The sequence below is a fragment of the Mycotypha africana genome, assembly GCF_025528875.1.
Source record: "Mycotypha africana strain NRRL 2978 chromosome Unknown BDF20scaffold_2, whole genome shotgun sequence".
Lineage (NCBI taxonomy): Eukaryota > Fungi > Mucoromycota > Mucoromycetes > Mucorales > Mycotyphaceae > Mycotypha > Mycotypha africana.
Window position 1 is genome coordinate 3,647,985 of NW_026515726.1, and position 22,822 is coordinate 3,670,806.

The following is a 22,822-nucleotide window of genomic DNA, read 5'->3' on the forward strand; positions in this document are numbered from 1 at the left end:
CTCTAATGTATTGAAAAACAACAAAAGCATCAATCAAAGTTGCAATTATTTTAATCCTTATGTAAACGGTAAACTAAAAAAGCAGATGTCCGAATATTGAAGGCGCCTACACTGTATGCCTTACTATTCCTACGAAAAGCAGAAGTATACATTTTTTATCCTACTAGACACCTTTATCATTAATTAATGGATTTAACGTCAACCTTAGCCAAGAAGCTCACAAACAAGAGAAACTGCACACGCCCTGTTTGTGATAGTAGTAATCATCGATTTGCTTTAATAAGAATATCCAGCACATCTGTTCGTACATCCGTATCTTGGTCCAAAAGCGCACGCAGCAGACACTGTGAAAGACTATTATGAGACAAGTTTATCAAGGTTAAAATAAGAGAGAGGCGAATGAGCAATCAGTTTCATAATCGTTTTGATGGAGAGAAAGGCCATTTAATTTGGACTTCTCTGTTATGCTTCATTTATAGCGCAATTTTCCAAGGAAGGCTTAAACTCAACAGTTGAAAATCTTGCTTGTATTCTCTATTGAGAACAATTTGTGCAGGAAACTCGTGACAAGGTGTACCGACTTTTACATTTGCACCTCCATTGGGAATTATATATAGGTCTTAGGTATGTCGTAACCATCGGTTTGAATAAAAACTTTGTTTTAAGCGTAACCACCTCTGTCAATTGATTCAAAACTGAACGTCTTCACTTTATTACCACTCCATTAGCATTAATTCTTCGACATTGTGTACATTCTCAAGAAACAGGTTCAGTAATGTACAATTTACATTGTAGATTGAATGAAAGACATGGCGAAAGGGTTAGCAACTATTAAGTTGGTCCCCTCCATAGCCTGCTTTTTATTTCTCGAAATCATAGAAATCGGAACTCGCCACTCATCCGCAGAACTTTAGATACTGAGTTTGGATCTGTGAAATTACATACATTAGAAAACAGTATCAGCTGATAATGATTGAAGTGAGTCGCCATGTCAAAAAAATTCAAGTTACTGGCAATATTTTCTACATTTAATAGTATTACTGCATATAGAAAGCAACTACGAACAGTAAATGCAGATGAGAAGGCTGAAAAGGAATTAAAAATAGACGCTATTTTCAGTAAACTGTATCAGTTGTAGACATGACGCCAATTCAACAGCTCGAATGCCTCACTGCCCAAATCATACAGCCCTAAGGGTGGGTTTATTACCTTAGGCCTCGGTAAAGTTGCAGCATCTATGCCAGGAGCTTATCTGTTATCAGTCTCTTATGTAATCCTGCGTGATCATTTACGAGCTTAGGACAACAGTGAGTGGATATAATGTTTCAAAAAAGGGTTGTGACACTGTGCTTATCAATTAGCGAGGCACTTTCCCTTAATGATAATTTTTCAGTTGCTGGTCGTGTTGCTTTGTCCAGATATCTCGTATCAAATATCGTACCTAAAGACTCTGACATTAATGAGAAAGGAGGCAAAAAGAAAGGGAAGAAAAGAAAGCTCTCAGTTTTCTAATATTGTGTACTTTATCTATTCCTGTAACTGATAAATCTCATAACATCGCGCATTTTACAACGAATAATACAGATTAATTGCTTAATTTTTTTTCGCAGAGGAGGACATTTGAACATTATAGTTGCAAAGTAATATTCCTCTACTTCCACGAAAAACAAAGAGTTACATATGCTAGAATAACATTAATATTGTGGTGTTTGGCTTTCACTTGAATGCCCTTGTTAATCTTGTCAAAAGAGGAAACGCAGTCGTTTTATTATTCCGTTAAGCATCTATTTAAACATAAAAAAGAGAATCAATAGAGAACAGCATCACTACAAAGCTTCAGCAATTTAAGACAGAATAGCTGGTGATAATCAGCTATACTTGCTCATAACATTATTAGAACAGCCAAGAGTAGAAGTGTGGCTCATATAGCAATCACAGTGCTGAGCGCTCTAAAGCAGCACATATCAAGTCATATCATATTTATTCTGCAATAAGGTTATCATACAATCGCGAAACTTTAGCAAAATTATGTAGACATTACTGTCCATCTTGATATGTTCAAATGAAGGCCATCCACCAGATAATTTTCGTGATCTGCCGCAGCCAGAATAATTATTTGATTCTATGAAATGATGCTTTTACAATAGCAGGAGGCATAAAACTGCCATGGAGTTTTCCTCATTTATAGCGTACCTCCTAATACTACTTCAACTGAGAAAGACTGTTCCAAATGTGTCTTATTATTAGAACGTTAGATTTGAAGAGTAAATTAGACAGCTGTTCTCAACTTCTAATAGTGGTACAATAAATTAAATCAATTTAAAGAGTTAATTATGTGACAATTCAAAGATCTTGTAACCATTAAAAAAAAACCAGTAACGAATCTCTTGTTGCTCTAACCTGACATTACAGAGAAAATATAAACGTATTACAAGCCAACCATTTTTGGAGGTTGGTTTCAAGACCAACAAACAAGGAATACATAATTTCTCAATGGCTGGATATCCATTTAAAAAGAGCAGGTTTGTTTTATTTGAGGGAAAATCTCACAAAAACAATAAAGTCAAGACATCAGAGTTTATTTTCGCAATTGTGTTCAAAATTATTGCTCAACGTTATTCTGTGCAATGAGGAAGAAAATGCAGGACCGTCTAATATTCTTAACCTTCTGTTATGGGGACACGTTTATAAATGTAATTACGGAAAAGATTTAGATAGAAGATTTAGGATAAGTGTACAATACATTTCAGAAATAAACTACATTTTGCAGAAGATATAAGATGCGTGTACAAACAATGATAAACGCATTCTCTTCAAATAATTGTGTAGAAAATGAAGAAAGAAAAAAAGTAAAGTGTTTTCAATTAGTAATTGATGATTGCAGTGTCTCACCTACTTCGATTTCTGAGTTTACCAATTTACTTTCAATCAAGCATAAGCAAATTCAGTAGTTGGCGTTGACAAACCCTATTTCTCGAGCGTGCAGAATTTAGCTGCAAACTAAAACACAAAAAACGAAAGAATCCAGGGGAAATCGGTTTATCAATAACCTTTACCATAAAAAAAAAAATAATTGCTGGTGCAATCTTTATTGCATATTTAGGAACGTGCCATCATATTATTTTCCTTTCCCTTTCTTTCAAAATTCTATCATTTCTTTTCTGACTATAATTTGAGTACTAATTATCAATTCCGCCACTGTTAAAAGGCATTAGAATTTTCACGAGCATCAAACATAACAATCCACTGTATTAGCCATGATTGTGACCAAACAATTTCAAAGTGCTTTGGATAGCTTGAAAGAAAACTTTATGAAGCCTTGCAGTAGTAAACTTGATCTGAAGCAACTATCACAATCATCCAATGTAATGCAGGCTTTTATAGTTGAAGAAAGTGCAGAAAGCATAGAGGAAGATATCACGGATGAAGACGCAATAGCAGATGAAGACAATGACGATGATATCTGTTCAAGTTATACTTCAACATCAAGCATTCCAGATGAAGATATAAATTTTGACCTAGTTTATGCACGCCATACTTTTGTTGCGTCTATAGATGGCCAAGCATCAGTCGTTAAAGGCGATACAATGGTGTTAATTGATGACACAAATTCATATTGGTGGTTAATCAGAGCATTGAAGACGTCTGAGGTTGGCTACATTCCAGCTGAACTTGTAGAGGTAGAGTATGCTTGGTAGTAGAAGGATCACGCAACTGTTTAAATGCAACTGTATTTATTCCTCCTCAAAATAATATGCAGATTGCTTAACTTTTCTCAATATATTTTTGATAATTCTAGACACCACACGAGCGATTGGCTAGACTTAATAAGCATAGAAATGTTGAGGTAGAAGCAAATTAGTGAAAATAAAGAGCACATATAACTAATCAAAGTTTAATTAATCTTTTTATTGTTTTCAGGTAACCTCAATTGATAAAATACAATACTACACTCATCAAAAGTCATCTTTCACCAATTTTGATGTAACGGCCACCACATCAAAAAGCAGAATTGCTAAAAAGCGTGTTCGACTATCACGAACCCTTGCTTGTCAAAAACAAATACTATTTTACAGCAACTACGACGATGACATCGAAATAGACAAAGATATCGATTCTTATACAGCAACTTATGAGGAATACACTGAAGAAATACCTCTCAGCACTTATCTTGCATCTGAAAACGACGAGAACTTTGTAAAATCCAGGGAAGAGGGCAAGAAAAAGAGCAAATATGCTCCTTTAATAAATCCTTATTTTAATAAACCCAAAACGGAAAGCACTACCACTACTATCGCTACTCACAACTCAGCCTTTTCGTCTGATGCGTATAGCAGCAACAGCAATATGGAGACTAATGAGGGTGTAGATAAAGTTGGCTTAGCAGACGGAAACAACATCATGAACACTCTAGTAAATCCAGCGCATTATCAGGATAACGCACTTGATGTCAAAGCGGAGAGTAATGTGCCAGCATTTTCTTACCCCATTCTGCCACATACTGGGAACGATACTAACGTAACCAATGAGATGGCAACAAATACTTCATATACTGATACTTCATCCATAATTCCATGCACCCCTCCATATTTGTTTCCAAATGAAAATCAAGATTTTAGATCTGAGTTACTTGGTGCTAAAAATGGAGAAGAAAACGAAGAGGTTAGGCAAAAGGAAGATAAATTCAGGAGGGGCTCATCTCTTGATCTCTCAGCGAAGAGTACTATATCTGTGAATGCCGTTTCGGGTCTAAAGAAACTTTTATCTTTCGGTAAAAAGAGTTACTCAGTACATGGCAATAAAGATTTGATCCAGACATTGAATACTACTACAGACGGAGAGTCAATCAATCAAGATGATATGACAGATAAACATTATCACGTTCTACGTATATTTGCTGGTGATTCTATTCAAACGGGAACTTCTTACAATACAGTAACAATTACGCCGGAAATGAATGCGGATGAATTATTGAAGCTTACATTGCAGAAATTTCATATATCGCTCATGGATGATTCAGTTACAAGCAGCGGTATCGAGTTCTATTTGACTGTAAAATCCATGGACAGTGGTAAGATCTTTTGTTTTCAAAAGTATTATGAGCATATTCAACTGCTCTAATGTTTCACACAATGATCATATCCTTTGAATTTATATAGACGAAATTACGTTAATGCCTCAAGATAAGCCGCTGTCAATTTTTGAATCCCTCAGTGACCATTTGACGGAACCTATGCCCTCTTTAAAAATCCTAAAACGTCTTTCAAGGGAACAGCCTTCCATTCAAATCACGCGTGTAGGCGTTTCAAAAGCCAGAAAACGCGCACAAGCGCGTTTTGGTGATGATTCATTAATTCGTTTCTCGTTACATAAGCGCATCAAAAGAGTTATTGATGAGGTTGATTGTGACAATATTGAACATATGTATATCAAATTATGTTTCTATGCTGAGGATACAATGCCAACTACCGGCAATAATGCTACTACGCCCATCGTCGGCGTCAACAGCGGCATCGATTGTGGGAAAGAACAAGTATCCCCCACTACTGCTTTAAGCTTATTCCGTAAAAGCAGCTTGCTAAAATCAGATCAGCAAGCAATACGATCATTACGACAGCCACAAAACCAAGCAGCACGTTTATTAGTCGAACATAAAGATAAAAAGGAACGGTTCGAAAAACTGGTTCCCGTGAGCATAACAACTACAATCAACGAATTGATAGGCACGGCTTTAGAAAAGTTCCATATTGCAACAACAATCCCAATGTATTATTATATGACATTGTCAATAAGTGACGAAGGTAACTTCCCTGCCCACTGCCTTTGCGAATAACAATCACGGGTTTCTTCTTATTGATTCGAATTATTGAATGCTATTTTCATTATTTACATAATTCTCAAAGAAATACCGCTCGATATGAATAGTACAATTGTTGATACTCTCAACGATTCATATTTCAACTTTCAAGGATGCTCAGAAAAATTGTTTGTTTTACGCAGTCGAGCTTTACAATATACAAACAATGGAACAGGGCTGACTTTAGAAAGTAATAATGGTCCTACTAAAAAGCAGGTTCTTCATGCTCAAGCATTCTCCTCACCTTCGTCCGTGACATCAGTTGGTAAGAATAAAAAACCTACTCGACAAGTAAAGAATTCGACAACAGATTCAACTATGGTAAAAAATGAAAATAATGGAGCTGACAGTGACAGTAATGGGAACAAGCTTATAAGACGACTTTTACCAAGCAACAACAAACATGATATCGATAAGAACAGCGAAAAATACGCTCATCAACGCCCAATTCTTGTGAATTTACCAGCACGATCAAATAGTTTATCGGCTATGAGTACTGTTACTTATAACAAAAGCAAAGTATCTCCAACGATAACTTTGTCGTCAGAACGCCGTATGTGTTGCAATCTTTCTTTATCAAAGTGCTTTAATATCATTGTTGTTGTTCGATATATGTGTTTACTAATTTATTCTTATATACAGTTGAGCATAAGATATTGCCTATGAGGTCATCTTCTCTGCGAATACAAACAGTTAAGTCTTTGACTAACGCAGATACTGATTTCTTATCAAGTTTAAACATCTCACAACATGTAAGGCTTCATCAACAACAAAAAGGCTACAAAATCATTAATTCTATACTCACAAATTTTCTTTCATTTGAAATTTTAGGACCTTGGTCACATAGAAACAGCTAAAAACTTATCTGTTCATGAATTTTCATTCCCTTGAACAGTTACAGCATGTAGTAACTCGATAGTAACAATCCAAAATCATGTTTAATCTATTCGTTATTTATTTCTGTTTAATTTCAAAGCATTTGCATTAAATCGTTAACAAACCTGCTGTGCCTTAATCTTTCCACCAATAACACTCCAAATTGGACTTTGAAAACGGGGTCTCAATTAGAAAGGTGGGGAAAATGCCTCTTCAATCCCTTGAATCGATTTTTTGTTTTCTCTTTTTTTCCCCACTTTTATGGTTTGGCATAAGATAAAGTAATTGTTTTAAAGATGAAAGAATATACCAAAGAGGAATTGGAATACATGAGATATAGAATGGAAGGCGAAACAGCCTTACAAAAAATTCAAAGAAAAGCACGAGAAGAACCTTTAGTGCCAGCAGGTCAGTTATAATTTGATTGCTTACTACTGCTGTAGACTTACTGACAGGAATTTTTGATTAAAAGGCGTTGCGTTAACCTGTTTCGCTTTGGTAGCTGCTACAGTAGGTGTGAAAACCGGTAACAGAGCTTATACTAATAATATGTTCCGGTTGAGAGGTAGGCTTCAAGACGCAGATAAGAAATTAAAGTTAGAACTTTTTCTGATAAGTCTCATCAACATAGTTGCGGCACAAGGGTTTACTGTTATAGCCATGGTGGGCGGCTCACTTTATTATCAATACAAAGATAAACAGAAAGAAGAATGAGGGGTTTAGTTTGGTGACGGCAGCCTCCATTCATTCAACAGGTGCCGCCTAATTTGTTCCTGATCGTATGATGGTGATGCCTCACTATTCGTATAATTTTTTAAATTTATTGTATCAGTGATTAACAAGTATGGGGTTTCAACTCAACTTAGCTTACGCTGATACTTACGGATTCTGTATATATTGATTCATAAGTTCGAGTGCTTCCGTTTGCTTCATCGCGATTTTCATATTACGCATTTGGACATAATCAATAAATTCCTCATCTTCTTCCATGACACTTCTCTCAATAAGACTGAATGCTTTTATATTGTTTGTAGTATTGAATACGCGCTGTATCATTTGCAATAGTTTGGTAACGAGTTCTGCAGGACGTTTATGAACAAGTCCTTTGCATACAATATATCGTTCTGCATTGGCCGGTCTACTGCTTAATGGCTTGGTAATACATACTTCATCGAATAATTGGTACAATAACCATACAAGACTCACTGTCGATTGACTTAGCATATCAAAAAATTTGCATACGAAATGCCCACCTTGCTTCAAGCAGGTCAACATAGTTGTTATCTCACACAATATCAACCGATAGGCAACAATTTCTTGTTCTCCTTCTGCACCTGAAAAATCAAAACCTCCGTCCGCTACAACTAAATCAACTCCTTCTTTACAGTGGTTGCTTTCCGTCACCATTGTTTCAAAATGACGGATATTGGCCTCTTTATACAAATCACCTGTTCCATCCATTCCTTCGACTATTGTAAAACTACCCTCTGGTGCCAACTGTTTGAATTTGTCTAATTGCCAATTGACTTCGTCATGTTCAGTTGACTGCAAGGTTATACCATAGCCATGAGCTGTTTCTCCCCAACTATGTATTCTCCATAATAGGTACTCCGTAAATCCCCCTGGACCTCCACACAGGTCCGCAAATGTAAAAGTTGAAGTAGCATCTTCTTTTTGCGTCAATCCGAAGGTGGCGTCTAAAGCTGCGAGCTTAACTGCTGCTCGGTTCATAAAAACACTCGTGCCTATTCTTTCGAATGGATTAGACCTCGACCTTGCAGTTGATAGTGCTTCCTTTGTCACATGACTCATTTTTGCCTGAAAACGAAGTGAGAAAGATAAACGCCTAGTATTTTTGTTTGCAAACAAACGAAAAGATAACTTACCCTTGCTTCATTAACAGTCTTTACCAATATCGTTGAACTAACAAATTCATAGTCGATATTTGACACATTTTCTTCTACAATCGAAACCTTTTGCACAATATTTTCCAAAGAAAGTCGACGTTTGCAGGCAAGAAAATCTGTATTGGTTTTCAGATCTATTGGTTTTGCTTTTCGGGATGTAGGTTGAGGTTGAGCTGACTGCTTAACCTCTTGTTGTTGCTGCAAATCATAAGCATGCTGATGTTGATCACAATAGTTTCCCCTTTGATCTTTATAAAAAGGCTGTTGTTGCTGCTGGTTACGAAGCTGTTGTTGGTGTGGTAAAGGCGGTTGCTGACCATAGGGTGCAAATCGTTGTTGTTGATATGGTTGGTATGAAGGGCGTTTGTTTTGATGGTGGTGGCTGTAGTGTGGTTGTTGTAAAGCAGGATTATAACGAGACAGATCGACCTTCGATTGTCGCTGTGCTTGGTGCTGATGTTGTTGACGAATGTAAGGTTGATCGCGTGAAGAAGGTGGAGAGATTTCAGAGTGCAGACGTGTTGCTCGATAATCAGGATCGTTGTCTAAGGGTGAAAAGCTGTTAACAAGCATAAATAAGATATAGAGAGTTATTATATTTACTACTTACCAGAGTAAAGATCGTCCATTTTGAGGTTTTATAGTTTCGTAAATTGCAGGAATTGTTAGTTAAATGCCCAAAATAAAAAAAAAGAACTGTAAAATCTGTTTCTCCGCATCAGAAAGCTGCTGCAAATGTAGAACGCAGCCATATTCGGTCTCTTTTTTGCATCAATTAATTAGCTGGCCATTATCGTTTTAAAATGTAAGACAACTTCTTGAATTATTTAATTGATGTGATGTTATCCTAATTTTTGAAATAGAGAAAATGATTGTATTGAATAGATAAATATGTACAATAAAGTTGCAAAGAATTAGTATACGGTGGTTACTTTGTAAATACGGATAATAGGGTATAATAGAAAATAAAATATATTCTAACAAGAAATTGACTGTAGTGTATAAAGAAGATCCTGCTTACCAGAAACTTCTGACAAATCAGCTGCAGAGTCCACAGCAGACAACCGATGTGATGGTATGTTTTTAATAGCAGAAGTGGCTGGACTACGAGCAATAATGAGATCAAAGAAGCAGGTATCACAAACTCTATACCATCTGTAGTAATTGATGTTTGCATTGCTGTGAGCATTTATAACAGTTGCTAACGATAAATGATGCTGCTCTTGAGGACTGAATAGTGGTAGTCGATTTAAACTATGCTCCTGGCAAACTAGTATGCCACATCTTCTACAATGGTGCCGTCTTTGGAAAAAGCTGAATGAAGTAGTACATGATTGAAATTGGCAAGTCAGTGAATCAGCATCCGGTATCCAGTAACGTTTGGGTAATAATCGAAATAGAGTATTTTGATCGTGAGCATTTATATGAAGTAAATAATGATATCGTTGTAAAGAGTTTGATAAGGTTGTTGGCGGAGTAATATATACTTCAATTGGTTGAAGTTTTGTTGTTGTGGGTAACAATGCTTTCATATGGCAGCTGCTAGTTGTAACAGTAAACGAATTAATTGTACCTGATCCTGCAATGATAAACTCAGGTACATCTCTAGGTCTGTTGAAGGAGTAAACAACCTGACATGTACTCACACTTCCCCCAATCCATTTGGCTGTTTTCCAACGAATTTTATGCGCAATGTCATTCATAGATGACAGTTGCTGCTTATCTTCAAAATTTGTAGAAGGAAAATAACTGCCATTATGTGTACTATTGTTTGACGATGATTTCGTACTACCCTTACAGTTGTCACGACATTGATGGAAATAAGAGGCCTCAATATTGCGCTCTACTACATTAGATAAGGGCTTCGTTACTAAATGCGATTTAATCTTGTTGAGCTCCGTTCTAATACTACCATTTTGCCGTTGCATAGAGCTCAAATCATATTGTATATGTAGGTCACGTTCTAATTCTGAAAGATCATCTATCATACTCGTTTGTAGTTTTAAAATTTGTTCGTATTCAGTCAATCGGTCCAGATAGAATTTTTCGCGATAGTCGTATCCTTCTGAAATTGATCTTTCTAAGGATTTTAGTTCTCTCACTTTATTTTCCGTTCGTAGAAGGTCAGCTGTTATCCATTCTAAACTTTCGGCGTGTTGAATCAGCATCGATAACAGTTTGAAAAACTCATTCTCCTGTAAGCTGCAATCTTCTTCTTTTTCTACCTCCGCTTCTCTATCAATAACCTCATAATATAACTGATCTTTAACAGCAACTTGATCACGAGGAATTTCTTCCTGCAGCGGCGATTCCTGAAGATGATTATGTTGTATTGATCCTGTGATGCCATTCAGTGAGTTTTGAGCCGATTCAACATCAAGGGTCGTCTTAAGCACTACATTATTGAATAAAGGTTGCTGATATGTTGTTGCTTTACTTGGCTGCAAAGGGGAGGAGGATATTTTGGTTGTATTCATTATGTTATCCATCGAAAAAAAACTAGTGTCTCCAGTAAATGTGGTGGTAGTCGATGTTCTATTCGAAGCGTTATTGTCTAAATAATCGAATGAATGGTATCAGCATCAATTTACATAGTAATGCATTATCTCCGTTTTTGCATAATTTTACAGGTGTCATAGGCTGATGTACTTGGATGAACTAGAGGATAGAAATGCTTGCTATTAAGACAATTTTTGCAGTGGGTGTGTATATTAATCATGTCATTAAATCTGGAATGAATTGCTCGTGATGTGAAGCAGGAGCAACAGAAACAAGAGCAAATACAATAGCACGACACTTTATTACTGTCTGCGTTGGTTGTATCCTTCCATAATAAGCCCCCCTATGCCAAAGTGGATATCAGCGCTGGTGAATACTTGCGAATTTTCAGAAGTATCTTTGGTTTTTTTCTTACAGTTTCGATTGATGCATTACAATTATTCTCAGTGTTGATGGAGGTTTTACCATAATTATTACCAGCCGTAATAAAAGCTCTATCGATTTGATAGTCCTCTGTTGTGCTATTAGAGCTACTTAGCCGATCAGCAAAAAGTATTGGTCTGGTTGACATTTAGAAGGCTAATAGTGTTACGAATCTGCAAAGTTGATTTCTTGTCTTGGGGTCAATTGTTATTCGCCTTTTTTGCATTTGATCAGCACAATGTAGACGACAATTAAAAAAGGAACAAGAGAGAAGTGAAGAAGAAAAAGAAAAGGAAAAAGACATAGACATACAGAAAATATGTTGAGACAATCGAAATTGAAAAAAAGAGTTATGCTTTTTTCAGTCCCTTTCTGTTTTGCATTTTACAGACCAAGAACAAATGTAGGTCATCATTTTAAGCTGTCCCTTAGCTGTAGCCGCATTCTTTTTCTTATGTAATCAGTATTCATGTTGTTTACTCACATTCTTCAGTAATTGCCCCTATTAAGCAAGGTGCAAAAAATCTATATGCAGTAGTTTAGAGCAATGACGAAGGAGAAAAAGGAATGAAACACGCGACCAGACTGTGACGATGCACGAGCTTCATTCATTTCGTTGTCTGTGTACTTAGCGGTGAAAAAAATACTTTTTTCTTCTGCTTTATAGACTTTTATAGATTTTGAAAAAAAAAAGGAACTATTTTCCTGGCAATAAAAACTTTGAAACTTGCGACCTGAATATAAAATGTCGTGCCGATTTACACAGAGATGACTCTGTGCAAACGTATTTTATGCCCGCTGGTGTAACTACATATTTTCATACATTTGCTGTTTTTTGTAAATTTGGCAAGAACAAAATGAATTACATGATGATTTATTATACACAAAGTTGTCTACGTGATTAGTCACAGATTAATTGAAAGAGCCTTAAAAAAATACATTTCGAATTTTGGAGTATGTAGGATGTGTGAAAGAAACTACTCTATGCTCATATACACTGTATACATGATAAAAATGGATTAGATCACTTGGCATATCCTTCTTGGAGCCCTTTTATATAAGATTTTACGGCTACAGCGATACTGACGTCAGCGTAAGACCTATATACATTCTCGATAATCATTCCAATGGAAGATGTCACGTTAACATTTGCATTGATCTGAATTTTCAAAACACCAGGGATATCAACTTCAAGATTTTTGATTTGTGCGTTTAGCTGAGCGTCGATACGTTTCTTTAATGTTTTACGTATTTCCGGAAGCGCCATCTTTAGTTCACTACGCGCAATTGTCTCGGCATGAATTAGAATCGGCTCTACGACACGTACAGATATCGCCTTCTGATTTTCTGCTGAGGGGAACGAGGACAGTTGTTCTACTTGAGGTGTTACTGTATCTGAGAGTATCTGATCAAACTTCTCGTTAATTGTTGTTGAGATCCGTGCTAAATATTGTTGGAAACAAACAAATAGTTGACATTTAATACAGCCCATCTGCATGTGATTGCAATGGATAAATGATTAAACCTTACATTTCAATCCCTCCACTGCTGCTGTTTGAATTGCATCAATTTCTGCATGCCCAACTTTTACAAAGCCTCCCATAGCGGTAACCTTAATGTCTAAGCTTGCTTTTACTTTTTGAGACAACTATACGAAAACCGTTTCGTCGAGAAGTTTTATATGTGAACAAATATGCTCTTAGCATAGAACGGTCAAAGATATCTCTTTTATTTTACTTACTGAAGCGGACAGCTTGGTTGTAATATCAGTATGAATCCTTGCCTTTATTTGAGCAACAATCAATGAGCCTAGTTCAGGAGTTACGGGAATGGTGGCGACTTTTTGCTTATTGTCAACTCCCTTCGTACTGCGTTTGCCAAAAAATTCCTTCCGCAACAGTTCACGATAAATAATGTTTACATTGTCACTTTTTGAAGTGCCGGAATTGAAAGCTAATGCATTTGCTGCCGCTGCTATGGTCATTATCTCAGACTGCTGGTTAGTTAAATAGCTCTCTTGGGATAAGTCTCGCTTTCCTAAAGGACTGTGTATACTGAACGCTTCATTGATAATATAGCATAATATGACCAATAGTAAGATCTGTAAATTTGAGTGAATGACTTTCATTAAGTTGTAGAACAGGAAAAATGTGATCGAAAGAGTCAGAAGAGGTTTTTTTTATAACGTACTTGACGTGTCCTATTTATAATTATAACATGCACTGTTATTCAGGGAGAGAAAAGCAAAATCCCTATTGTATAACCGAAATCGCGTTATTAGCTTGCTCGTCTTTGTTTGCGATGTAATTATAGTAAAAACGCATTAGATTGATTGACATAGTCTGATTAAAACTCAAAGGTGATCTACACTCGCATGTGCGGGTAGTATTATGTAACACATGATATTGAAGGAGCAGGAGAAAGAAAACCGAGCACATAATTAAATTACGAAATAGCACAGTTATCGTGATTACCCAACTCGAATATTCAAGTGTGCTTTGCCGGCTGATGGGGGGAGGAGGTTTGCATTGATTTTGGCACGTTCAATGTTTGCATGATCTTGAAAACGTTTTTTTTTTTTCAAATACGATGAGATTTAATGATATACATAGAACATATTACAACCATTTTAATTAGCCGCAGAAAGAACTCCTCTAAAGTTAGTAAGCCAGTTCGAAGCGACAGCGAAAATTCCCTTTCTTTGATGTTTCCATAGTAAAAACCCTAAACATTACAAATTAAACTTACTTGTCATATTCGATAAACACTGCATTCTCCAAAGACTTATTGTCTTTGTAATGAATAAGCATGTTTGATATTGCAACGTATTTGTGGCATCAGCCAAATTCATCTTGCCTAGGCATTCTTTATAAGACTGAGGTTGTGGCAACGGGCACTTGAAAGTTAATGGACCTGAGGCATAATCAATGGACGGCTAAAACAGCAAAGAAAGTCTACATTCTAAGGATTGAATGGAGCTGTATGGGTGTCTTTGCTTTGATTGGATTTGAGAGATTTTGAAGTCAAGCGTGCTTAGTGCTAGACTTTATAGAATACATTTGCTTGCTTGAACACATTAACAGCAACTGTTACACATGAAGGTATAAAGTCCTTTTCCAAACAGTAAATTGTTGTATATCTATTCGACAGATACTTGAGAGCAACACTATTCATTTGCTGCAAAAAAAAAAAAAAAAAAAAAAAAAAAAAAAAAAAAACAAGAAATACCAGCGAAGAAGTCTCCTTATTGCGTATCGAAACCTTTCGGCTCATCTTGAGAGAAATAATAGACTAAGTGCACCGTTGTTATCTATAACAGGAGCTACGACGTGTACTATCAATTAAGCTAATAATTTTTTTCTCTCCCATTGTATAGTGTAAAATGTAAGATACAGTTGAAAGAGCTACCTTATTCAACGTAATCTTAACAGCACTGGTGGTAAGAGAAGTGAAAGCATCAGCATCTCTCGTCTTTTTTAATCGAACAATAAGTACAATACAATTTTTAACTGTCTGTCGTACAAAAAAAGCAAAGCAAATTTTGTATTCATGAGAAAAGGGAAGTTGCCATTCATACTTAAAGGAGAAGTAGTTGAGAAAGTGTCTAAGAACTCTCTATTCTTCTAAAAATAGAATTGCGTAAAAGGAGAGATAATAAGAGGAATCAGTGGATCACAGTTCATTTATTGTTTTCGTTTTACTGTTATATACTCAATTGCCATTCTTGATTGTAACGGAAGAAAACATCATAACAACGGACATTAGCATTCGCTAATTGGCAATCACAACGGCATGAATCTTATAGCGGGAGCAGCAGCTGATAAAAAGTGCAACATAGATCAGCAAGCATATGATGATGTTACAAAGGAAAACGAAAGTATAAACAGTACAGAAACTCGACCTTTAATGCGAATCTATCCACCGCCGACTATTTGGTCTCGCTTTATCGATAGACACGGAAAATCAGGCCAGCTGATGTTGTTGGCTGCAGGGTTTACAGGTGAATGCATCATCATGTTCATTATATTAGTCACTCTGGGCGTGTTCCATAATAAGCGATATCAGGATCGATTGGGTGTACCGACGTCCATCGGCAAAACGAATTCCTCAGGAACGAGTAGTGGCTCCTGGGAAAAGAATGATATTCAGGGAGCTGGAGACGGCACTTATTACGGTAGGGTATATACCCTAAAATCTAGCCTAATTAATATTTAACTGAGAATTGTGAACGCATTACAGATCCAGGCGTAGGCTATACTGCTTGCGGTACTCTATATACAGCGCAAGACAACATTGTGGCAATGAATGAGCATGATTTTGGCGATAAAGGGGATAATCCGAACGAAAGTTCAGTATGTGGAGCCTGTATAATAGTGATAGGTCCCGAAGGAAGTATAAAAGCACATATACAAGATATAGTAAGTGTCATTTCCTAAGCATAAAAAATGAACAGCAGAATATAGCATTAAGAAACATTAACCACGCGATGAATGAATAAAGTGTCCTGCTATAGGATGTGGTAGAGGTTCACTAGATTTGACGCCTGCGGTATTTAATAGCATTGGTGACTTGACGCAGGGAAGAATACCCATCAGTTGGAAACATTGCTGAACTTTTTATTTCGTTTTTTACAGAATATTCTTCTTGGTTAAATAGTCAAAACGCTTAAAGGTATAACCAACAAAAGCCAAATCCTTTTGTGCATTTACAGTATTTGTTTCATAGACTATACATAAATTATATTGGTTTTAATATACTAATTTTTACAAAAACTCATTTGAATAAACAATTTACCTTGGTTATTGTCTACTACATCAGGTACAGCGTCTAATTCTTCTGTTGGGAAATAGCTTGTGTCTGTAATACTTTTTAATTGTGGTATATGTGGTGATCTTTCGTTTCTAATGTTATCCCAATTGATTCCATAAAAGAAGGGGTGCTGCTTTATCTCTTCAGGGCCATTCCGACCCAATCTTCGATCAGCATCGCATATCAATCTACGTATTAAATCTTCTGCTTCTCTACTTATTGGTTGATCTTCGGGAAAAATAAGTGTTTCACTCCAATTCATAATTTTTCGATACGTATCATGAGGATTTTCCGAACAAAAAGGCGGATAACCACATAAACACTCAAACATAATGGCTCCCAATGACCACCAATCACATTCTTTACCGTATCCTCTTTGTAAGAAAATTTCAGGTGCTATATAATCAGGCGTGCCTACTGTTGAATAAGCTAAAGCTCGACGATTTTTTTTCCATGTAGCGATTTTTTCCTTTTGAGTATTGAGATTGATGAAGTCTGATGTTATCGCCGTATCCTGATGATGCTGACCTTCCAGCAAACGTTGGTAATATTGTGAATCATGGGTTTTATGAAACCCAGTAGATAATCCAAAGTCTGATAATTTGATATGCCCATCCTTGTCAATTAAAATATTGTCCGGTTTGATGTCACTATTTACATGAAAGACAGATAAATCGATCTCCTTCTACTATGATGCATACTTTCTTTGGCTTACCGATGAATGAAACCCAGGTTGTGAATAGCCTCCAAAGCTAAGACAATCTCTGCTATGTAAAATCTTGTCACTGGCTCACTAAACGTATCATATTTGATTAACATGGTCATTAGATCACCACCCGGTAAGAACTCCATAATAAGATAAAGGTATTGCGCATCTTGGAAACTAAAATAGAGTTGAACAACCCAAGGCGAGTCAGATTCAGCTAAAACGTCTCTTTCTGCTTTCACATGGGCTAGTTGATCCTTTTTCAACATTTCTGATTTCTTTAAAGTCTTCATAGCATAGATTTTCCCTGTATCGCCTGCTTGTACTAAACGTACTTCACCAAATGCACCTTTACCAATAACTTTGACAGTAACAAAATCATCCAAACCTAAACGTGTTCTTCTTAGACGGAGGTATTGTGATTCTTTACGCCCTAGAGACTGGAGTTGTCTTTTTTTCTTTTCTTCGCTGCAATGTTCGGTTGCTAATCTGCTTTCTGTTTCTGTTCGTCTGTATTGTTAGAAAAGAAATGTGAGGAGCAAGATTTCTACCAATAACCTTTACACCTCTTCAACGCTTTTTTTTTAAAATACTAGTCCTTTTTTTTTATACCTTTGGTTTCTTTCATGAGCCTGTTCTAATGCTGTTTTATAATAATGCTCCAAACGTAATTTAGCCGCAGTAGCTCTATCTAAAATACTTCTTGGAATTCCTTCTGTTAAGCGTTGAGTTTGTTGTGAAATTTGTGAGGGATAACCATAGTGATGAGGTACAGCGTTATTAATTTGCTGATGTTGTTGTATTAATTGTTGTTGTTGTAGATGAGGATGTAATTGTTGAAGTGGTTGCTGTGATTGCAGTTGTTGCTGTTGTTGTTGATAGTAGTATGTGCTTTCATTGGCTGCAGCATTAAAAGCTTGTTGTTGCTGTGTTTGTTGATTGCTACTTTTGCTAAAGGGAAAATTCATGACTTAAGTGTAATAAAAAGGTACAATTTGTCTGCTTTGTACGTCTTTTTAGCGGACGAGTACTAAGTCGGACTTGGTGAAATTTTGACCGATTTCGATTAAATTCAATCTTTAAAGGTCCTTCTCACTCCAACCCAACGTTCGATGGTCGAAAAACCATTCATATTGTAGAGACCAAGGGACGAGGGGAAAATTACTAGAAATAAAGATAGTAAGCTAATTTCAGGGAGGTTGATATTGTTAACATTCGATAGGGTCTTTCGGTACCAGCTTTATTTCGTTCAAAAAAAAGTTTGATTGACAAAATGGTGCAACGCAATGGCCACACAGATAAACTTGTCAAAATTGCCCAGGATAGGTGAAAAAGATATAGAATGAGAAGAAAAGAAGCAGTGCAGCATGAAGCTGACTATGGGATAAAGGGATTACCAAGTCATGGCATAAAGCGAATCAGGTAATATCTGTCATGTTGAAGGTAAACGACCTCCGATGTAGCAATTGAACAATTGGCTATGATATACTCCAGTTGACGTGAGCATTGGCTCGCTGTGTATTGATTTGGCTAGGAGCTGGCCTAACAGATCAGTCTTGGGGAAAAGTATTGATGGAAGCTGCAGACGGTTGCCTATTTAGGCACTCAATGGTATGGTCTTTCGTAATAGTCCGCTTTGGAAGTGTATATGTGCAGAGAATTGTTAGGGAGCCAATTTAGTCCCCATCTGAAATAGCGGCTGCATTTGATGAAAGTCATTAGAAGCCAGAGAATTGGAGTCAGACTAGAGTTTTTGTTTTTATTTAGATTAGCGCTATTGAACAGTAAGCCTCTAACTGCAATCCTAAATACCTACAGGGCGTTATTAAAAATACTAAAAAACTGTCTATAGAAACAGCAAAGAGATAAAAAATTAGGAATGTGGGGGCAAGAGATGTGGTTGGACGAAAGTCTGCTCAGTTTTGAATGAGATACTGATAGGAGAACCGATTTATTATAGAGTTTTAACATTCGAAGCAAAAGAGTGTTGCTGATGGTAAGCATAAAATAATAGACTATCCTGAAGGAGAACATGTTATAACAATTTGTTACCCGCATACCCAAGGACCATACACTGTAGTCAGGAAAACACGAGGTGGATCATACATATTAAAAGATGAAGAAGGCATATTAATGTCACGCAACTATTCACCTGAAGAACTAAGGCTGATATCACAAGAGGAAATCATACTTGCAGAAGAATTATATGTAATTGAAGCAATTATAGTTCACCGCGAAGAACCAGGCAATAGGGAATATCTTGTGCGCTGGAAAAATTATACCAAGGATGATGACTCTTGGATTCCACTTGAAAACTTCACTGATCCTGAAGCAATCAACGAGTACTGGAGACGATTGGGAATTAAACTCTCCCATAAAGACATGAATTAGGAACAAATAGTTTTAAGAAATCACAGATGATTAAGCAATTTATGGATGCAGATGATTTTGGAAAAAGACTTGCATACAGTAAATATGCGTACAGATTCAACATCAGGAAATAGCAAACGCAGGAGATTTAATAATAAGCACACCTCAACATCAGAGGATCGTGTTATGCGTCGTAGCAAACGCAGTAAACTATAAAGTGACTAGATCATAGGGACATTCGAGTTGTACCTTTTTTCCCCACTAGGTTTTATCGGCATTCATCCACATCAGATGAACTGGAATGGATCTGGTATGACTTTAATCTATCGTATGCACACTACTCAATTGATAATATACCATACATGTATAATCACTTCACTCATTGTCCTCAAATCAACGAATACAGGTTGATCATGGCAAGCTCACAGAAATGCGTCAAAATTGAATCAAATATTAGGTTTTGAGAGTGCACGTTCAAGTTCTTATTATAGCTCATGTTAACATCATATAAGTACACTCAAAATTTGTATCCTCGCCTCTAATTTCAATGGACGATATTTCATCTGAAGAGGGGTGTTATGACGTGTTTGGTGAGATAACAACTACAATACTCAAGTACGTACAACCAGGTAGAGAATACATTCTACCACGGTCTATCTATATTGCATCTAATACAGCTTATGTACAACATACAACAAGATACAGGCCTAAATATAATAATCACACACCAAGCATCTGTATCTGAAATTAGAGACTAGCATACGCGTCCCCACAATAATGTAAATTCCACCAGCAATTATTTACCGTCTTCTTTTTGTTCATCTGAAAGATATTAAGACACTTAAGTTCATTGTCATCGACTTACAACAGTTGTCAATTTCAACTAAGCAAATACCCCCCAACACTGATTCTATAAATGCCTATCGCGTGTTCTATTTTTAAAAGAAAATGAATATAGCGATAGGCAGAATCACTCATTTTGGGGCTACAAACTTAGATAGACTTCGAAATACCATAATCGAAGCTTACATGGATTCGAATGTGAAATTTGATACCAATTTGTTCAACAAGATTTCAGAAATATTACGGGTAAGACATGGTGAAAGATTGTCTCTATAGAAGATTGTCTTTATACATTATTTGAGTGTTGATAATTGTTTTTTATCTTTCGTAGGATTTCCGTCCCCAAGATGGCAGACGGGGAGCAAAAGAAAAGCTAACTGAGTTGTTGAAAAAAGCTGATGATGTCGATTACAAATTAATCGAAATAATAATCAACTGGTAAGTTTTCAAAATAATTCGATAATAGTAAATAACTTACACTGTACTTTTCATTATAGTAAGAATAGCTTCAATAAGCTCCCTCTGTTCACCCGGTTGGATGAAGAGATTGGAGAAGCAGAACTGCAAGGAAATTATGTTGATCCTATTGTGTACCCCATGTTTCACGATCCAGAAGAAAACATATATTTTCGATGGTACATGAATATGTTGTACTGTTAAGTATTACATTTATTGATTGATAGTCTATTGTAAATGTTTTCCTACCAAATTAGGTTAAACAAGCAAATTCAAGACACAGAAACCAGAAGACCAGAGGGTCACATTTATAAAATGAACCAAAGGAGGATTGCTGGTTCAGTTGGTTTCGTTGAAATAAAAGTAGAAAAAAGTGATTCACTGAAGAGGCATGAAGATATCCTTCGGCTTATTGCCTTCTGTAAAGATGCGTTGGAGAATCAAAGCAGTCAAAACTCCATGATTGCAGTACAAGTTGTTGGTAAGAGTTTGCAGGCTGATAAAAAGGTTTTTAGTCATTGCTAACTTTTCTTATAATCTACCGCGCCATTTCTCGTGACGTAGGCTTCTATATTTCTTTCCATATATTCATTTGTGTAGATGGATTATATTTAATGGTTGAACTGTTTTCCTTCGAAACTGCTAAATATCTCAGTCAACTTCCGCTGGCTAAGCTCGTTCGATAAGTTAAACAGATAATAAATTGTAGCAGGGATTTACGTCGAAAATCAAGACAAGATCAGGCGAAAAATCTCCAATATAGATCTATCGACCCTTCAACGCATTATCAATATAAAGAAACCAAGAAGCTTATCAGCGTCCCTTTCGTTCAAGAAATGTTTTGAAAAATAAAAAATAGATGAAAAATAAATTCTATTTCAAGCAGAAAATACATCTAGTCGTTTCTTTGGAATAAATTCACGGATTTTTAAAAATGACATTTGGTTGACAAGCAAAAAAAAAAAAATAATCCATAATTGTTCGAAGCTGAATTAGTGGAATGTGAGAGGTTTTATCTCATGGATAAATTGGGCTAACTGCTACATTATTTAAGCAGTTAGCGAACTGCTTTTTCAAATGATCAATGATGTTGGCTATATGTACAATAATATTTGATTTGAAGTCACAATAATTCTATTTTCGCGAGTTCGGTATCTGCAAGCTTATAATGCCAAACCTTTGACTAAAGCCCAGATTGTTCGACCGGTTTAGCTCAGGAGAGTAAGACGTGAGTAATACACACTTAAACTTCTGCTTCTCTCATTGAGGAACTTTTCTACTTCCATACGTCCAATGAATTGTTACTTCCGATGTATTTCGTCATCGTAAGTGAACTTGCCCGTGCTTCCGACCATAAAGTCGTTTGCTTCCAGCTCAATTGCATTCGTCCCGCATGAATACATGTATATTTGATGGTTGGGCCTGCTGGTAAGCATTAAAACAGCAATTTAAATATTCACAGCCGTGTTCTCGTCAAATAATTCAAGGTCATCCTGTGGTTGAGATATCGGTCTGTTTTGACGGTTGGTCTTCTTGCCCTCGACAAATACACCTGGATCCTCATTATATTGTTTCCATCAAGTCCGCGTACTATTTCATACCCGCTTTGAATGCAGCCGGTCTAACGGATACCCATGGTTATTAGCATACTTAAAACACTAATCTTCTTGTGTAGATTCACTATTATTAGCATATTTTGGTGGGTCTTGCATTAAGTTTTTTGAAGGTACCTGAGCCACATCGTCCAATTGCTGCTGTTGCTCTTCATTTGAAGTACTATGGCATTTTCAAGGCACGTGTCAACACTGACCAGCTTTTTGATAGCAAAAAGATTGGGTTCTCATCTATAATATCCAGAGCTCAGCATCAGTTTCATCAGATATGTTCCCACGACGATCTTCCATAAAAATTACTACTTTTTGTGACAACTTGAATTACATGTTCTCTGCAGCTGAATAAAATATGTTCGACACAAAAAAAAAACTCTTTGGGCCATATTGAAGAAAAATGGGGCAATATATTAAAAAAATAGGACAGTCTATAATCAAGAAGATTTGGGTTAGAAAATTACATCTC

The 22,822-nt window shown here is 36.4% G+C and overlaps 10 protein-coding genes across 10 annotated transcripts; 5 read left to right on the top strand and 5 right to left on the bottom strand.

Annotated features, from left to right (window-relative positions):
* Positions 1-3,368: 3,368 nt before the first annotated feature.
* Positions 3,369-5,833, top strand: BDF20DRAFT_813497 (uncharacterized protein; the record flags this gene model as incomplete). Its single annotated transcript, XM_053076883.1, has 7 exons — positions 3,369-3,680; positions 3,800-3,847; positions 3,964-4,197; positions 4,816-5,071; positions 5,160-5,258; positions 5,313-5,438; positions 5,646-5,833. 7 exons carry the CDS (start codon positions 3,369-3,371, stop codon positions 5,831-5,833), a joined length of 1,263 nt encoding a protein of 420 aa, XP_052939996.1.
* On the top strand, positions 5,737-6,898 carry BDF20DRAFT_344418 (uncharacterized protein). The gene has a single exon (XM_053075243.1). The coding sequence runs from the start codon at positions 5,918-5,920 to the stop codon at positions 6,521-6,523; it is 606 nt and encodes a 201-aa protein (XP_052939997.1). The 5' UTR covers positions 5,737-5,917; the 3' UTR covers positions 6,524-6,898.
* A 17-nt stretch (positions 6,899-6,915) lies between these two features.
* BDF20DRAFT_856861 (hypoxia induced protein conserved region-domain-containing protein) lies at positions 6,916-7,628 on the top strand. The gene is made up of 3 exons (XM_053080317.1): positions 6,916-7,141; positions 7,206-7,298; positions 7,365-7,628. Exons 1-3 carry the CDS (start codon positions 7,030-7,032, stop codon positions 7,445-7,447), a joined length of 288 nt encoding a protein of 95 aa, XP_052939998.1. The 5' UTR covers positions 6,916-7,029; the 3' UTR covers positions 7,448-7,628.
* BDF20DRAFT_813921 (FtsJ-like methyltransferase-domain-containing protein) lies at positions 7,453-8,545 on the bottom strand (the record flags this gene model as incomplete). Its single annotated transcript, XM_053076926.1, has 2 exons — positions 7,453-7,531; positions 7,617-8,545. The coding sequence occupies 2 exons, from the start codon at positions 8,543-8,545 to the stop codon at positions 7,453-7,455; spliced, it is 1,008 nt and encodes a 335-aa protein (XP_052939999.1).
* A 1,198-nt stretch (positions 8,546-9,743) lies between these two features.
* On the bottom strand, positions 9,744-10,811 carry BDF20DRAFT_798183 (uncharacterized protein; the record flags this gene model as incomplete). Its single annotated transcript, XM_053076310.1, has 4 exons — positions 9,744-9,795; positions 9,847-10,126; positions 10,214-10,483; positions 10,601-10,811. Coding segments are annotated over 4 exons (813 nt in total), but the record flags the coding sequence as incomplete, so codon positions are not given.
* Positions 10,812-12,586: 1,775 nt separating this feature from the next.
* On the bottom strand, positions 12,587-13,546 carry BDF20DRAFT_911083 (uncharacterized protein; the record flags this gene model as incomplete). The annotated part of the gene is made up of 3 exons (XM_053083782.1): positions 12,587-13,005; positions 13,093-13,210; positions 13,304-13,546. 3 exons carry the CDS (start codon positions 13,544-13,546, stop codon positions 12,587-12,589), a joined length of 780 nt encoding a protein of 259 aa, XP_052940001.1.
* Positions 13,547-15,468: 1,922 nt separating this feature from the next.
* BDF20DRAFT_814609 (uncharacterized protein) lies at positions 15,469-16,173 on the top strand (the record flags this gene model as incomplete). The annotated part of the gene is made up of 3 exons (XM_053076995.1): positions 15,469-15,736; positions 15,802-15,980; positions 16,063-16,173. The coding sequence occupies 3 exons, from the start codon at positions 15,469-15,471 to the stop codon at positions 16,171-16,173; spliced, it is 558 nt and encodes a 185-aa protein (XP_052940002.1).
* Positions 16,174-16,190: 17 nt separating this feature from the next.
* Positions 16,191-17,346, bottom strand: BDF20DRAFT_813542 (kinase-like domain-containing protein; the record flags this gene model as incomplete). Its single annotated transcript, XM_053076888.1, has 3 exons — positions 16,191-16,288; positions 16,357-17,021; positions 17,087-17,346. The coding sequence occupies 3 exons, from the start codon at positions 17,344-17,346 to the stop codon at positions 16,191-16,193; spliced, it is 1,023 nt and encodes a 340-aa protein (XP_052940003.1).
* BDF20DRAFT_793188 (uncharacterized protein) lies at positions 17,344-17,805 on the bottom strand (the record flags this gene model as incomplete). The annotated part of the gene is made up of 2 exons (XM_053076225.1): positions 17,344-17,587; positions 17,690-17,805. Coding segments are annotated over 2 exons (360 nt in total), but the record flags the coding sequence as incomplete, so codon positions are not given.
* A 2,816-nt stretch (positions 17,806-20,621) lies between these two features.
* Positions 20,622-21,679, top strand: BDF20DRAFT_856904 (uncharacterized protein). Its single transcript, XM_053080318.1, has 4 exons — positions 20,622-20,728; positions 20,788-20,925; positions 21,004-21,227; positions 21,311-21,679. Exons 2-4 carry the CDS (start codon positions 20,888-20,890, stop codon positions 21,430-21,432), a joined length of 384 nt encoding a protein of 127 aa, XP_052940005.1. The 5' UTR covers positions 20,622-20,728; positions 20,788-20,887; the 3' UTR covers positions 21,433-21,679.
* Positions 21,680-22,822: the final 1,143 nt, after the last annotated feature.